Source organism: Canis lupus, chromosome 7 (assembly GCF_011100685.1).
Source record: "Canis lupus familiaris isolate Mischka breed German Shepherd chromosome 7, alternate assembly UU_Cfam_GSD_1.0, whole genome shotgun sequence".
Classification (NCBI taxonomy): Eukaryota; Metazoa; Chordata; class Mammalia; order Carnivora; family Canidae; genus Canis; species Canis lupus.
This window is the reverse complement of record NC_049228.1, coordinates 26,482,304-26,499,830: the sequence shown is the minus strand read 5'-3', so window position 1 is coordinate 26,499,830 and position 17,527 is coordinate 26,482,304. Positions and strand designations below refer to the sequence as shown.

Below are 17,527 nucleotides of genomic sequence, written 5' to 3'. Positions count from 1 at the left end.
GGCATGTCCCTTCCCCTCTCTGTGCTTCCGTTCCCTCTTCCTAAAGAAGAAGAATAATGCCTGACATTTATTGAATGTTTATTATGTGCCAGGCAATCCTTTGAATGTCTACACTAGCGATTTATTTAATCCGCACAATGACCCTTGAAAGGTAATAGTTATAATAGGTACAGTTATTATTCTATTTGACAGAAAACTGAAGTCCACAGAGATTAATCGACCTACCCAACCCCTACTGTGTTGTTCAAAGTTCCCAGAGTTACTAAGTGGTGGAACCAAGGGATCTAATGTCCTTTATTCCCTAATGTACTTCTGTCCCACCAGATTGTTTTAAGGACCAGCTGAGATGGTATATATGAATGCATTTAAAAATTGTTGACTGTTAATTGTTTTATCTTTTCCTAGAAATATTACAGATAAAGCTATGGTTTTTCTCTTTTGACTAGCAGATCGATGTTCTTCCTTGATAGCCTAGTTATTTTAGAGCTAAAGGAAGGGACAGTGTTTGTGTTTTTGAATCACAAAATCTTTAGAAGGATTCTTAGAAGTCATCAGTTCTAGCTCACCCTCTTGCTCATTGTAGCTCTAATTTTTTTCCAGCTTGCCCAGAAGATTTTGCTTGAATTCTTGTAGTAAATGGGTGCTCCCCAGTTACTAGACATTTCTGAATGGCTCTGACTGCTTATATTAAGCTTAAATGCGCCTTCCTTTCCTTTTCTTTTTTTAATTTTTTAAAGATTTTATCTATTTATTTGAGAGCGAGCACAAGCAGGGGGGAGGAGCCAAAAGAGAGGCAGAAGCAGACTCTCCGCTGAGCAGGGATCCTGATGTGGGGCTCAGTCCTGGGACTCCAGGATCATGACCTGAGCTGAAGGCAGACGCTTCACCATCTGAGCCACCCAGGTGCCCACACTTTTCTTATGGTCACAGAATTGTAGCGCTGAAGGGGCCTGTGGAGATGAAGTCAGCAATTCTCATATTCAGGCAGTGAAGGAACTGACATAATAAGCCCACAATATTTATTGGTAAGACTGTAGCCCAACTTCTTCTGATTTCAGAAAACACTCGCAAAGAAAGAGTTTGCAAGGGATCTTTTGATTTCTTTTTTTAACCAAGCTCATATGTATGAATTTTGTAAACTCATGTAAGTCATTTATGTCATTTACATCAATTAAGCAATACAAACAATTAACTTCAATTGAGCACTTACTATATGTCAGGCACTGCTGAGTGCCTTTTGAATGATGCCCTATAAAATGTTTAAGATGCTAATATTACTCCCTCTTATGGCACAGAGATTAAGGCTTAGAGAGGCTGACTGACTTTGTAACTTTAATTTCACTAAAGTCACAACCCTAATTAGTGACAGAAACAAGATATGAATATAGTTCATCTGATTCCATAGTTCATAATCTTAATTACATTCTAAATTGTTGCTCAAATTGAAGTGGTTTGGGAACATGGGGTAATCCACTAGAGTCAGGTGGATTTTTTTTTTAATTGTATTTGAGGAACACTACAAATGTGCATTTGATCTAGGTATTTTCCTTATAGTTTCTTTGATTTGGGAGTTCTGTAGATTTTAGTAGGATATGTTACTTATAGGAAAGTGGAAAATATAATTAAATCAGACAAGAGTTCTGTTGAAATGATAGAATTACCATCCAGAATTATTTCATTGATTTATTTTAATGCCCTTTAAATTTTAATCACACATGCACCTTGATGTTGCATAAAGCTATCTTTAAGCCATGCACATTCCAGTGTTGAGTCCTCTAAAAATTGGTATCTTGCCTTTTTCATTTTACACATATTCCCAGATATTTTATAAGTTATTGTGAAGTATTGCTAGAAATTGTATTGAATTGGATGGACAATGTTGTCACGTCTCTTTTTGATGCCTTTGGCCACCAATGTAGTGTGAAATTTCATGATGGTAATTTCAGAGAGGTTTTATTCTTTAATTCAGAGATCATTATACCTATTTTAACTAGAAAGTATTTATATGAATTGAGTAAACAATTGGCGAGGGGGATATTATAGTACTTACTAATAATAACATTTCTAAGAATTTTGAAGCCATGGTTAGGAAAAAAGAAAATTGGGGGAAATTGTGAATACATGCAGTAATACATTTTCTTAGCAATATTTACATATCCAATCTAAAGTTACCTTGTTATTCTATAAAGGAACATCTTGATCTGGTCATAAAAAGCATTATTTGAAATTGTAATCTCATCAGTGTTTATTAGTGGTTATAGTCTGATTTCTCCTTCCAAACTACTTTTAAAACAGTCTAGAGAAAAAAGGTTTTTAAGAAACCATGTCAATGTCAATTTTTTCTGATACCTCTAGCCATATTTCCAAACCTTATTAACACAGCCCTCCGTACAATCTCATGTATATAAATTTTAAAATACTACAGATTTTCTTATAATAATTGCACCAATAATGCTGCCAAAGGTTGCTGATCTTTTAAGCAATCTTGCCTTTGTTAGTCTTTACCACTTTGTGAGAAGTAGGCAATATTTGAAGCAAACATCACAATCAAGGTGAGGCAAAAAAAGTTTTGTTATCTGTATATTATTTTCTCCATATTGTTAAGCAGGCAATACACACATTCAAAAGGTTTTTAAGAAACCATGTCAATGTCAATTTTTTCTGATACCTCTAGCCATATTTCCAAACCTTATTAACACAGCCCTCCGTACAATCTCATGTATATAAATTTTAAAATACTACAGATTTTCTTATAATAATTGCACCAATAATGCTGCCAAAGGTTGCTGATCTTTTAAGCAATCTTGCCTTTGTTAGTCTTTACCACTTTGTGAGAAGTAGGCAATATTTGAAGCAAACATCACAATCAAGGTGAGGCAAAAAAGTTTTGTTATCTGTATATTATTTTCTCCATATTGTTAAGCAGGCAATACACACAATTTCAGAAAAGGGATAGAGAGAAGTAGCAAAAGAGAATAAACTAGAGACACAATAGCTATTACTCCCGGCATGTAGAGCTCTGTGATCAATTGAATTTTCAGCATCAGAATTTTTAGCATCTCCAGTATATTGTATTCTTATCAACTTCATGAATTTCTATTTTCTGTACAATCAAGATTTGCCTACCTTGAGACAAAGTACTCTACATTTTAGTCTGTTTCTTAATTGCGAATGAGTATTTATGGACAGAAGTTCTACTTAGGGCAACTTTGGATGTCTGGGGCACATTCGTGCATGCTGTATGTTTGGTGGCCCAGATAGTTGTGGCCCATTGTTATTACCAGAAATGTTCTATCTTTGAATATTGGAAACAAGGGATTTACAACAGCTCAACTTGGCAAATTTGTTCTTATTTTGCTTTAATTTCTCCTATTAACAGAAATGAATCCAAATTTTCTAGAACAGTTTATAGATTGTTTATCATCTGGTAAGGCCATTGGGCCCTGGAATGCCTGACGAATGTGTACTCACTAATTCATGTGTAGGGATGGCTGAAAAAGTTATCATTGAGGCCTTTGGGGAATTGTACAGTTGAATCCAGATGACAGGTCTATCAACTACAGCGTTCAGCAGAGATTGGAGAAATGTAAAACCCTTGACTATAGCTACTTCTTTAAAAGTCATGATTTTATTTCTCTACTCATGCAACAAGTCATGATTCTACCCACAGTTTAATCCTTGAATGTTTTTAATCCACTGCATTCTTTTGTTTTTTTTACTAAGAAGTTTTTGCATATAAAGCAAGTGATATCGTATTTGTACTGCACTTTGAAAGATTAACTCAAGACCTTTCATTTTGGCTAGGGAAATGGACTTGTAAACACCTCATTGAGATACAAGACAAAGGATGAGAAGTCTAAACCAAATGTTCAGATGCAGGGAGGAGAGGGGCTGAATTTTAGCTTCAGTACTCAGAGGTGTGCCAGATGTGCTAAACCATGAAGGGGTAAGAGGTGGAGATGGAAGAAAAAGTTCCAGGTTGTGAGAACATCCTGAATAAGTGAGTTATTCATTTGAACTCTTTAGGATAGGGGCAAGAAAAATTAAATTCAAGCCTACTCAATTTTTATTTATTTTTTATTTTTTTAAAGATTTTATTTATTCACAAGAGACACACACAGAGAGAGAGAGGTAGAGACATAGGCAGAGGGAGAAGCAGGCTCCCTGTGGGGAGCCCAATGCAGGACTCAATCCCAGGACCCAGGGATCATGACCTGAGCCAAAGGCAGATGCTCAACCACTGAGCCACTCAGGCGCCCCAAAAGTTTTCATTCCTAAATGAAAGGAGGCTTCTCCTCCTTAATAGTTCTGACAAGTGTGCCACGAGTGGCTTTGCTCTGCATGTGCCATCTCTGTCATCACAGAGGGTAGGTTGGATGGGCAAGTGGAAGGCTCACCTGCTCTCTGCAGATCCATCAGGGCTCCAACCAACAGGACTGAGCTGAGGGGAGGAGGCTATCCAAATTTATCTTTACCCACAGGGGAGGCATAGCAAGACCCAGTGATAGATTGGAGAGAGGCGGATTATTTTTTTACTCTCTTCTTTAGAGAATGCTGTGAAGTAAAGGTAAATCATTAGAGTGGGACCAGTGTTACTTCCCATCACAGCCCTTCCTGATCCTCTGCTTCTCTGAACTCTTATAGCACCTGTGAACACCACTAAGCAATGTAACATTGAATCACATACTGTTTGATGATCTGTAGTGAGACTATGTGTGTATTAGTTAGGGTTCTCCAGAGAAACAGAATCAATAGGGTGTGTGTGTGTGTGTGTGTGTGTGTGTGTGTGTGATGGATCTATCCAATGATGGATCTATCCAATGATGGATGGATAGATAGATAGATGATAGATAGATGATAATGATTTTTTATATAGAATTGGCTCACGTAATTATCAAGGCTGGCAAGTCCAAAATCTGCAGGGTGGGCTGGCAAGCTGCCAACCCAGGAAACCCAATGTGCAGTTCAAGTCCAAAGGCAGTCTTCTTAGAATGAGAAAGAACCATGTTGCAGATGAAGTCTGAAGGCAGTCGGCAGAGGAATACTCTTTTGCTGTGAAGGGCAAATTCAAGTCTATTCAAGCCTTCAACTGATTGGATAAGGCTCCAACACATAAAATTAGCCATCACAAATTGTTTTTATGTTTACCCTATTGTATTTGATCCTATTTTCTGGAAATTTTTCTTTGGAAATATTCTGTTTCCTATTTTGCTATTCCAAAGAAATGTGATTTTTTTTTCACTAAAAAGGAAATTTGTATCAGTTGATTCTAATTCTAGTTCTCTTTAGGAAAAGAGTTTTCTTTTTACCAAAGTTAAATTTAAAACAGGTATTTTTCCAAGAGTCAACACTTGAAAAATAATTTTGGCCCTTTCAAAATTACTAATATCACCAAATAAGATGGTGAGGCCAGTGATTATTTTTAAAGAAACTAAATTGTTCTGCTTAGACACTTTATTGTTTGGACAAAAGGTTGTTACGCTGTGGTAAGCAAACTTGGTATGTAAAGATTGAAATTTTCCAAAAATAAGTATTCATAAGTTTAGAAAAAATTCTCAGCAAGATTGTTTAAATGGCAGTGTTCAATAATGTGTTTAAAATATCTGAATCTTTCATATTCACAAATCTATCTGTTAATATAATACAATATGGGACTTTAAATAGATTAAAAACAGATTGGGATTACTATACCTTCAGGGCACCTGGATGGCTCAGTCTGTTAGGCATCTGCCTTCAGTTCAGGTCATGATTCTGGGGTCCTGAGATTGAGCCCAAAGTCAGTCTCTCTGCTCAGTGGGGAGTCTACTTCTCCTCTTCTCTCCACTTGTGCCCACTCTTGCTATCTCTGTTGCTTGGTCTCTCTCTCTCTCAAATAAATATATAAAATCTTTTTTAAAAAAAGGAATTACTGTAACTTCTAGGAAGACCTCAGGACAGAGTACAGAAGTCTTCAAATTTCTCTACAAATCCTCACATCCACATTTGTTTTTACAGTTGCAGATAAAAGCCATTGTTTCAGGGCATCTTAAATGCAAGTACAGAACTGTCAGTTATCTGAGGGAACTCCTCCTTCCCCTTATTCCTCTAGATCCCACTTATTCATTGCTGTCATCATTCAAGCTATTTATTGAAGACATAGACATACACTGGCTCCACACAGAAATATGCTATTAGCAGCTCTTGGGCTGAGTGAGCGTTAGAAAAAAAAAAAAAGCTACATCAGAACATAGGCTTGTTGTTGTTTTAATCAAGTGTGTATCTTTCAGATCCCCATGTAGTTTTTTTCCAATGGCTGTTTAATTTCACATTAATCTTACATAGTTTTGTAGTGTTTATGATGATGCCATGTAGAGATGAAAGGAGAGTAAAAGCTTTAAGGAGAGTAGAAAGATAATAGCAGGTGAAGGAGAAGAGGGAAGGAAGAATAGTGATGAAAATGACAGAAGCAGAAGAAGTTGGGTCCTGCCTGCTTTGTCCAGTTGGTCACCGCCACAGGATCAGGTGAGGCTCAGTGTTTTGTCCTGTGTTATGATGTTTCTTGCAGATTGGAGACGTAATTAGATCCCAGCATTTGACTGGATCACAGTTCCAATCTGTAGACAGCCTTAGATGGAGTCACCAACACCTTTACGTCAGCTGAGATCATTCTGGATGCAGATAGTTACTTATCCTGCCCAGACTGGGAGGCTCCACATGGAGAACCCAGTTGTAGCAATCTAAGCACTTATTCACATTTACTGAATAGCAATCCCTCAGTTACCTGGAGCTTGGTCTCTTAGGTTCTTTTTGGAACAGAAACCTAATCCCTCAGGAGATGGCCTGGGTGAGTGTTTGTCTTCAAATATTCCACAGTATTTATGAAGCTCCTACTACATATAGAGGGCACCATGCTGACTACTAAAGATAGAACAATGAGCATATTTCCTCAGTCTCAGTCCAAAATCTCACCCAACTCTGAAGGTTCAGCTCTGATGTGGTCACCCATAGGGACTGCCTGGAAGCCCTGTACTTGAGCTCGTCCTCTGACTCACTGGCTCCTCTCACCCTTGCTCATGAGCAAGCCCTGTGTCTTTTGACTTCCTTTGTGTCCCTCACAGTTCACCTGAGACACTAAACAAGTGTTTTACAAATTAATTAATAAAATACCTGTCACAAGGCACCAGACTACAAATCTATACTCTTCTCAAAGGCTTTGCGGAGCATGCTTCTCCCATAGTTTTTAGGTCTTGTGGGTTGTTTGTTTGTTTTACAAGTTGAGTTGCTGCCTCTACAAATTAGCCTCTAATTAGCCTCTGCAAATGAGAAGTACATGACTGAACACGGGGAAAGGTTTTCAGTGAGACATTCTTCATAATATGGGGCTGGAAAATTCAAAGCTGCGTTACCGTGGTAACGCTCTTTCCATGATGGTGACCCGATTCACTAAGAAAAAGTTAAATGATATTTTTTACTGTTTGTTTAAGGTAGTGGAGATATTGTATAACAATAATAAGATGCTTAGAAAGGGGCAAGCGTTGCTTATCTGGAAAAATCACTTATGTAGATCTGCAGATTATAATGCAGTGCTCTCCACTGGTGAGAAGAGATGCAGCAAATTCCCCCCCCCCCCCAACACACACACTCCCCACGAGCTAGTATGTTTACTTACGTATTTTTGCCAGGATACTTTGCATTTCTATCATTCCACTTTTAAAGAGTTGCAGTGACCTTAAGAAAATAACCTTATGTAGATGGTTTTAGTGATCCTCCAAGAAGCCTATGACATAGTTCCATAAGAAATTTAAGGAAAGAAAAGAGACAAAAATAAAACACATGAAAAATAGATATCCCCCAATCAAGCCCAGATCTCCTACAATGGTTGCTTTAAGGTATGGTGGGGGGCAACTGGTTGGCTCAGTGATTGAGCATCTGCCTTTGGCTCAGGTCATGATCCCTGGGTCCTAGGATTGAGTCCAGCATCAGGCTCCCTATGGGGAGCCTGCTTCTCCCTCTGCCTATGTCTCTGCCTCTCTTTGTGTGTCTCTCATGAATAAATAAATAAAATCTTAAAAAAAAATAAGGCATGGTGGGAATTATTTCTGATTCGACTATTTCATCCTCTCACCTTTTAAAGTAGTAAGTCTTTAGGAGAAAGCTTTTAAATTAAAACGTTGTAAAACAGACTGTTTTCTGAATAGCATGCAAATAGTTTCAGAAGAAAGAAAATTAAAATATTATTTATAAACAATTTACAGTGCTGAGTCGTTATTTTTCATTGTTTAAGCTGCATTAGATTTCACAAAAGCTGTTTAGTACAAAATTGCAATAGGAACGCCTGTCCATTGTATTTTTCAGAAGAAAGCTGGTTTTCACAATATTATTCACATTTTGTAAACAGCATCAATGAACCTGCACATAAAAGGTTAAATGTTTGCAGACCATTCTTTTTTGCCTCAAAGATCAGAGACAAATTACTATTTTTATTTTACATTCCCTTGATGAGGATAATGATAAACAGCTGTCACTTCAGTGCTTAGACTGCAAAGAATCCTATTGCAATCCTATAATTTAAACAAAGAAAAAAATACGTAGTCATACACAGTATACATAAGAGCACAACAGAGAATTTGGTTAGAACTGGGTCAGAGAAAAGGGAACATTTGCTCTCTGAAATTACTCAGTTAAAAGTGAGTCCATCTATGCACATTTCCCCCATTTTTCTTAGATAGATTAGAAAGGGAAAGTATTTCTTCTTTCTTTCTAAAATCAGAAAAGAAATTCAATTTGCATTCTGAATTCTGTGACTCCCATCATGTCCATAATATTATCTGAGTGGTTAAAGTTTACATGTGATCACATATTATTTCCAAAAGCTAAAGAGAATTTCAAATTGTTTTATGGGTTATTCTGGAATAATTCTTCTTCCTCCTCCTCTCCTCCTTCTCTTCCTCCTCCTCCTCTCCTCCTCCTTCCCCTCCTCTTCCTCTCCTCCTCCTCCTCCCCCTCCTCTTCCTCTCCTCCTCCTCCTCCCCCTCCTCCTCCTCCCCCTCCCCCTCCTCCTTCGTCGTCGTCTTCTTCTTCTTCTTTTTTTCTTCCTTTTACTGTTGAGAATTAAACCATTCGGTGTTCTCCATTCGCTCTGACACTTTCTTTATTCTTTGCATCTGGTTTCAAAAAGTGAAAGTGAATGTCTTTTGCATGTTTTGATAAGCAAAAACTAAAGTGAGGCTAAAAGTTAAAAGTTGTGTGAAATGGGAAAATGCAGTGTTTCTATATAAAAATGTGGATGATGACATATATCATTTCTTGGTGTTTTATATTTCTGGAGGTTCTTTCAAAATACCATTTACTCTGCTTTTCTCTCCTGTTTCAATAATCTTTTTTCTTTACAAATAGCAATATTTTAATGACATCTTTTCCCTGGAAACTCGTTTTACATTTGTTATTTTATCTATAAAACTGACTTGATGTATTATGGATATTTCACCATTTCATAATACTTCTTGATTTTTTTTTATACTTAAGGAAGAAAAATAAATTTGTTAATATTGTATGCATGTTACATTTTCTGAACAAATGTCACCTCTCAGAGACTCAGCATGCTCTTCTATAGGTTGACAATAACAAGGGCCTCTACCTCCTGAGGTTGTGGTATGGATCTTCTATGTAAAGTGCTTAGCAGAGTACCTAGAACACAGCAAGTGCTCAATAAGTGTTCCTAGGGCAGGTGGAATATTAACAATGAAATGTCATCACCCCCAACTGTTAAATACCATAGCAAAACCTCAGTATATTTCAGATCAGAGAGACAAACTGAATTGCATTTTACCTACTAGAGAGGTTTATGTCGCTTTGTATAAAAGATATTTTCCTCACAAAGCTGTCGGTCATCTGTTCTCATTTATATACATAATTTCATAAGCATTTTATCATTCTCACTGTTATCAAGTAGTAAGAGATCCTAACTCATCACCCTGAGTGATTCCTCTGGTCTCCAGTGTCTCTGACATGTACACAGGCACACTTAGAGGCCCTGTAATGCACCAGAGCAATTTCCTTGATTTAGGTAAACCCCTTTTGCAGTTGTTAACTCCTCCTCCCAAGCATTGAGCTCTGTGCTGGGTGCTGAAAAAGGAGGGATAAACAAGACCCCAGAATCTAATAAGGAAGGAACATAAAACTAGGCTGGATATTAAATAATATAAGTGAATACAAGACACTGAGGAAGTACAGAGGTGGGAGGGGGGGGGATGATGGGGGCCTGGGGGTTTTCAGGAGCTTGTCCAGAAGAGGTGATGATGAAGCAAGACTCTGAAAGATGGAAAATCTTCACTGGGGGGAGGAAGGGGTTCTGGGGCAAAAGTGACAAGCTTGCAGAAAACACGGAGGTGTAAAAAAAAAAATACACTTGCCATTTTTATATTGCTCTAATTTAAAATGTTTTATGCTCAAATTTTTCACTTTAAATTTTCATAGTATATGTTGAGAGCCAAGCAGCTCTCTAACTCATATTCCATGAATATCCAGAAAGGAAAGAAAGCAGCTAAAATGTATTGAGGCCCTTGGCCAGGTCATCTCCTCTGAGTTATCTCATTTAGCTTCCACAAGTTTACCAGAGACACGGATCCCCATTTTACAGATAGGAAAGCTGAGTTTTAATTACATCAAGTAACTGAAATGTGGCCGCACAACCAGTCCACAATAGAGCGTGACTTTGAACCTAGAGCTTTCACTTTCAAATACGTTATCCTTAAAATAACACTGTAGTTACTGCTGACTCTTACAACTTGGGTTCAACATGGAGCAAATTTGCAGTGGTTTTTAAACCCTAGAAAGAAGTTTGGAAAACTGATTGTTTTTTCACTGCCATGGCTTACCTTCCCTCTATCACTTTACCACATTATGGCCTTAGCTTTTTACCTACTTGTCCTAGATCCTTTTGTGCTTGTCTATCACAAATTAATAATAAAAATAGAGAACTACCTAAGACTCGATTTAGCTCTTTGTCTCAGTGAGCCAAGACCATTTAAAACAACAGTCATGGGATGCCTGGGTGGCTCAGCAGTTGGGCACTTGCCTTCGGCTCAGGTCGTGATCCCAGGATCTGGGATCAAGTCTTTCATCGGGCTCCCTGTGAGAAGCCTGCTTCTCCCTCGGCCTGTGTCTCTTCCACTCTCTTTCTCTCTGTGTCTCTCATGAATAAATACATAAATCTTTAAAAATAAATAAATATATATAAAACAGTCATTTTTGAAACTTCTACCTTGCTGGAGTAGCGGTAAGATACCTCAGAAATGTCCTCCAACTATCACTCTGAAGCATGGAGTCATACTCTCAGGATTGGAAAAATGACTGTTGTGATTTAGTGAGCACGTTATTTTAATATTTTTTAAAAGTATTGGATATTTCTGAGCAAGAGAAGCTGATATAAATGACTAGGACCTATTTCTCTCTTTGTTATTGTTGACTTTGTCAGCCTACAAATACGCCTTTTACACATGCATATTGATTCAAAGGAAAAATTTGTCATTTATAGATCCATTTAAGCAGAGTGCTTTGCCTAGAACTGATACGATGATTGAAAACCTGGCAGATCAAAGTATGTACATTTCCAAAGAAAAGTACTTCATGCCTACAATGGAAGCAATAAATTATCCCCCCTCCTTTTTTTTTTTTTTTTTTTTGCATTTGTAATTAAATCTTTCCAAATGTTAGAAAGTAGCCAGACCACTAACAATATTTGTATCATGTTCTGGGGCTTAGATGGTTCAACCTGACTTGAAATGGAGACCATTTGTTCTAAATTGATTTCAATGCCAAGCCAATAGGTCAGCCCTTAATGATGAAGATGCCATTCCAGCCCAGCCTCTGGTGGATAAGCCAAAATTAATTAACTCAAGTCCCATAGTATAGAAAACAGATGCTTCTCTCATGTTGCACAAATAAATTCTTTGTGTATAGATGTGTTCTGTTTTATTCAAAGAATAACAAGTTGGAAGTTAAAATTTTAAGTTTTCCACAATGGAGCCAGCCTTTAGTAGTGATGACAGAAGCATGAATTTACAGAACAAATTCCAGCAAGTGCATGGAAAGATGAATTATTCTCTATATCTCTTATTTTGACTCCAGGCCAGGCCCAGGAGATTTAGTTTTAAAACCTGGGCTGATGCAAATGCTGATCCATTCCAGGACAGACCTAGGAGTTCCAGAACAACACCAAGGTTATTTCTAATCTATAGAATCCCTTGAGACCCCTCCCAGAGATTTGCATCTGCATCATTTGCTTGGATTCAGTTCTTTGGCCAGCTTGCAAATGGCTGAAGATTAGACTGTTCTCTAGAGAGATGTTGTTAGGTGAACTGTTTATCTGGTTATTCATCTCAGCATTCACTCAGAATAGTTGCCTTTCCCAGGTTGTGGCTCTTTAAAAGTTGAGTAATAACTGCATGGTTCTGATCTCTTTTCAGAATTAATGGGTATGTTTAAAATAAAGATGATACCATCTAGTAATAGGACTCCAAATACAGTGATCAGAAGTTGATCGTCTGAGAATGTATGGTATTTTTTTCTTTTGAACGAATGCAAAATAATGCATGTTTTCTTTCCTTTCTGTTAGACTGAAAATGATGAGAATGGCCAAGCAGAAAACTTTTCCATGGACCCACAATTGGAGAGGCAAGTGGAGACCATTCGCAACCTCGTAGACTCCTACATGTCTATCATCAACAAATGTATCCGAGATCTTATTCCAAAAACAATAATGCACCTTATGATCAACAATGTAAGTGATTATAAACTGTCTCATTCTAACTTCTAACCCATCTTAGTGTGGAAAGTGCTCATAGTCTCATCAGTTTTTTTATGATATTTTCTGGATTATTAAAGTGCCTATTACCTAGGTTCATTCATTTTCTATTAAAAGCGGTAAGTGGCTAGTGAAAGAGAATTTAGGAAAGCAAACATGGAATAGCCATAGCATTGTGGTATTCCCTATTGCCTATCTCCTCTTGAAGAGTGCACATTTGCTCACCATAAAGCAGAGCAAAAATACTGTAGTTGCAGTCGGGGTATAAGTGAATTGCAAAGCCAACAATAAAACCAGATGCCCTGGCTCCTAGACTTTGAGATTAAAGGCAAAAAATATTTATTCTTTTCTACACACATGCACATAAAATACGTTATATGATTATTTTCACCTTCTAAAAACTATGGAATGCTATTTTAACCTGGGAAATGGCTTTTTGCCCTATCCCCTTGGATTCAAAGTCAGTCAGCTTCTCTTTTCTAAGGTAATGATGATATTGCCACAGATGTTAAAATGCCTGCTAGACTAGCCCTCAATTGATTTGTATCATATAGAATCCCTCCCTTTTTGTGGTTACCTTTACAGTGGTCATGATATGATACTTACATTATGTGGTCTAGTTTGGCAGCTCCTTTATTGAAGTACTAATAATATCATGGGTTACTTGAGAAATTATCTTTTAGATAAGATAAGCTATAATGGCATGTTTTAGAATAGGCTTTTCCGACTCTTGAAAAGGAGACACCAACATTTTTAGTTCTAACTATCTTCTAGGGACACCTTTTTATTTAAATCAATAATATATGATGAGCATTTGCTTGTGATAAATACAAATTAGTTGGCAAAGGTACTGGACACAGTTGAAATCAGCAGAAACCTATATATTATTAAGCCTGGCTCTGCTACAGACTCTATTGACCTAAATAAAGACAAATCAGTTAACTTCTTTACATTTGTTTCCTCCATATGTAAACTACTAATCATGGAGAAAGTACCTGACTTAGGGAATTTTTTTGTTAAGATTTTATTTATTAATGAGAGACACAGGAGAGAGAGGCAAAGATATAGGCAGAGGGGGAAGCGGGCTCCCCACGGGAGCCCGATGTGGGACTCCATCCCAGGATCCCAGGATCATGTTCTGTGCTGAAGGCAGACACTCAACCACTGGGCCACCCAGGTGCCCCTGGTTTAGGGATTTATTTCAGAAAATAGTACATGTAGAAATACTATGAAAAATATACTTGTAAGAAACCAATGTGTCTGCCTGCCTATTTAAGAACCATAAAGAGGGGCATCCCTGGGTGGCTCAGTGGTTTAGCGCCTGCCTTCAGCCCAGGGTGTGATCCTGGAGACGCGGGATTGAGTCCCACGTCGGGCTCCCCACATGGAGCCTGCTTCTCCCTCTGCCTGTGTCTCTGCCTCTGTGTGTGTGTGTGTCTCTCATGAATAAATAAATAAAATCTTAAAAAAAAAAAAGAACCATAAAGGGCCTTTTCCATATTTCAAGATTTTTTTCAGAATTGTGTTTGTAAATATGACATTCTATTTGTTGTTCATGGTATATTTGTTCCTTGAAGAAAGGTTTCCTCAAAGAAACCCCTTGAGGGAAACCCTTCTTGAAGAAGCTCTAAGTACCCAAGGTTTTTATCTCTATTCCCTACACATTTTTGCATAATCAAACAAGGTTATTAGGATGCTTTGAAGTATCAGCAGTAGATAAGCAGTATCTAGGAAGTTTAGAAACCAGGAATTGCACTCAAGCTTAGTCACTGGCCCACTGTGTGACCAGAAGCAAATTATTTGGCCCTTCTGAGTTGAAGTGGGTGACTTCTAAAATGACGATAAGAACACTGAGCTGCCTCGCTGAATTGTCAGAGAATGTAATAAATGCGACCGTATGCCATTTTGAAAAATACAGAGTACTAAACAAATTGTGCATTTTTTTAAATTACCCTCTTAATTTTAGTTAAATGAGTTCAGGTTGTTTTGCTGTGGTATATCCAGGCACTTGCTTATTTAAACATTTTCCTGATGAAGTATCATTTATCTTTTCAGTGTTTGATGGCGAGTCATTAGTGCTGCCAGCAGTTCAAACACTTCTTTGCTCTGCACTGTATTCAATCATCCACACAGGAAATAGCCCTTACTGTCTATACTGTGAGGAGGAGCCTGACACTAATTAGTTAAAAGGAAAAAGAAAAAAAAGACCCTCTTGCGAATCTATCCTACTTTCACCTTCTCAAGAAACACACACACACACACACACACACACACACACACACACACACGAAGAAATGCCGGGTTAATTGCCCTCACCCCTCACCAGTGTTCTTGTTGGTTTTAATGAAATGGCTAAGCCCCCGCCCACAGGGAGTTGTCCAGGGAGAGCTCTGCAAGCTGTCTTAAGAGAGACCTTACACAGGAATAATGACACATGGAGACTTATAGGAGTGTGTGGAGAAAACAGAAACATCATGACATGCTGAATTCTTACGAAATACGGTTCTCTTTGTTTGAAATTTAACTTTTTTGTATCTGTCAGAAAAGAGTTTACATATCTCAGATGACCACTTTTCCTGGAGTATTATTTTGTCTGCTTTTTTACACTATACGTAAAAATACATAGTCATATCTATCTATCTGTCTATCTGATAATGATATATATGTGAAAGAAATAAATTGCCCTTTATAAATGCCATATCCTCATGGCATCTTATTGTACGGGACACCTGGACCCTTTCTATCCATTCCAGAAGTGCCCCGTGGAGTTCAAGGAACGGAAACGTGGTGAACACCCAGCGCTGTGCCACGCATACGTGCTGATTTTTTGTTCGGTGTTAAGAGACTTCAAGGCAGAGAATTCATCATAGAATCACACCTAGAAAACAAACGCTTTGACTCCTCATTCTAAACTCTATCCACTTAACCCTGCTGCTTCTATAAATGGCTCCGGGTTAGACCCTGGTTCTCCAGGATCAACGACTACCTGAAGCGGGGGCCTCTGTGTGGACAGTCACCGCCGAAAGCCGCACCGTGGCCTTTCCTCTCTGAAATGGCAATGGCTACCCTGCCTTCTGAAAAAGAGTATGTTTCAGCCAACTTTTCTAAAGTTCAGAATTTGGTGGGCAGTTTCCTTTGAAAGTTTACATTAAGTGCTCTGCCACTCAAGTCTCCATATGGAATTATTTAAGAAGTTTAAAGCCAGCAATAAATGCCTTGCCTCAGACATACTGTAAGCCTTTGTCTGTTGAAGCATAGCAGCTGTTGCATTGCTTAAGCGCACTAGGGAACAGCGGCCCAAAGAAATAGCAAGTTTATGACAGCCGGTCATTCTGGACGGGCTACAGTCGAAGCAGCAGAGTCTTGTTGAGGACTTTAAAGTCAACACACACCTAGCACCCCATGGCAGGCACAGTTTGATGGCCTCTTTCTCTGCAGCTCACCCCATCAGAAGATTCTCGGTCCCAGAATCAGGGAAGGGAATCCAGCTTTACTGTGAAAGCGGCAGTGGCAAAGCCAGACATCATTCTGTGCTGGTATCCATAGGACAGCCATCCACTAGGTACTTGTTATTTTGCCCAGATTATAAATGAAGAAACTGAGGCTCTGAGAGGTTAAGTGACTCACCCCGGCTCTCAGAGCTGGGACTGGCAGAGTCAAGATGAAAACCCAGATCTTCTCATCCACAGTCCGTGAACGCGTATGGTGAGATTAGGCCAACTACACAGCTCAGCTAGCAGGGCTCCTGTCCCCGTAGCATATACCTGATGTATCTTCCCTGAAGGCTCATTTGCTTGGATATTTAATTAGGGTTTATTTGAATATGAGAAACGTTTTAAATCTTAACTAGTAACTCGAGCAAACCCAGATAATACAAAATAGAACATAAAGTTTTTATGAAATTTTTTAACAATCAAATATGAAGCCCAGAGGCGTTTCACACTTGGAGTGCATGCTGCCGCCTGTGCCCCTGGACCCCTGGAGGTCCACATTTACTCTCCTTGGCCATTGGCACTTTGGTGGAAAATCAGTAACATGTGCTCCAATTTCAAAACTCACTGTAACTTTCACATGTATGAAGTAGAGTGTTATTTCAAATGTTCATTATTTGAGGTGAAAGTATCCCTTAAATACCAGGGCACTGATTTGTTTCCATGGGTCAAGAATTCAGCATCCTGCCCAAGAAACAGATCAGGACCAGGACCAGAAGCGCCCCTCTCCCCACTTTCCCCACTACCATCATTCTGCACCGAGGGTAACACTCCTGATGTCTTACAGCATAGCTTATCTTAGCTTTGGCTGTTCTTAAACTTTGGAATCATATAGTCTGTGCTTTTTTGGTGTCTAACTTCTTTTGCTTGATGTTAGGTTTGTGAGTCAAAGATGTCACTTTTTAAAAATATTTTATTTATTTATTCAAGAGAGAGAGAGCGGCAAGCAGGGGGAGCTGCAGAGGAAAAGGGAGAAACAGTCTCCCCACTAAACAGGGAGCCTGATGTGGGGCTCGGGGCTCCATCCCAGAACCCCAGGATCACAACCTGTACTGAAGTCAGAGGCTTAACTGACTGAGCCACCCAGGTGCCCCAGGATGTCACTTTTTAAAGAAGGAAAACAGCACTGGTCTTTAGTGGAAATATATCCCTGAGAAATGGAAAGGAAGCTAAAGCAGATGTGAAAGAATTATGAGATCTCAAAGAACCAAGTTCCTTTCCCAAACTAAGCAAATTTAAACTTCTCAATTAT

The 17,527-nt window shown here is 38.5% G+C and overlaps 1 protein-coding gene across 7 annotated transcripts in view; it reads left to right on the top strand.

The window, feature by feature from the left end:
• DNM3 (dynamin 3) overlaps window positions 1-17,527 on the top strand; it is a 547,820-nt gene that overhangs the window by 495,283 nt on the left and 35,010 nt on the right. For all 7 annotated transcript variants that reach the window (XM_038542511.1, XM_038542508.1, XM_038542513.1 and 4 more), the window contains one exon: window positions 12,596-12,760. In XM_038542511.1, the coding sequence (XP_038398439.1) occupies window positions 12,596-12,760 (165 nt within the window). The remainder of the gene's footprint in view (window positions 1-12,595; window positions 12,761-17,527) is intronic.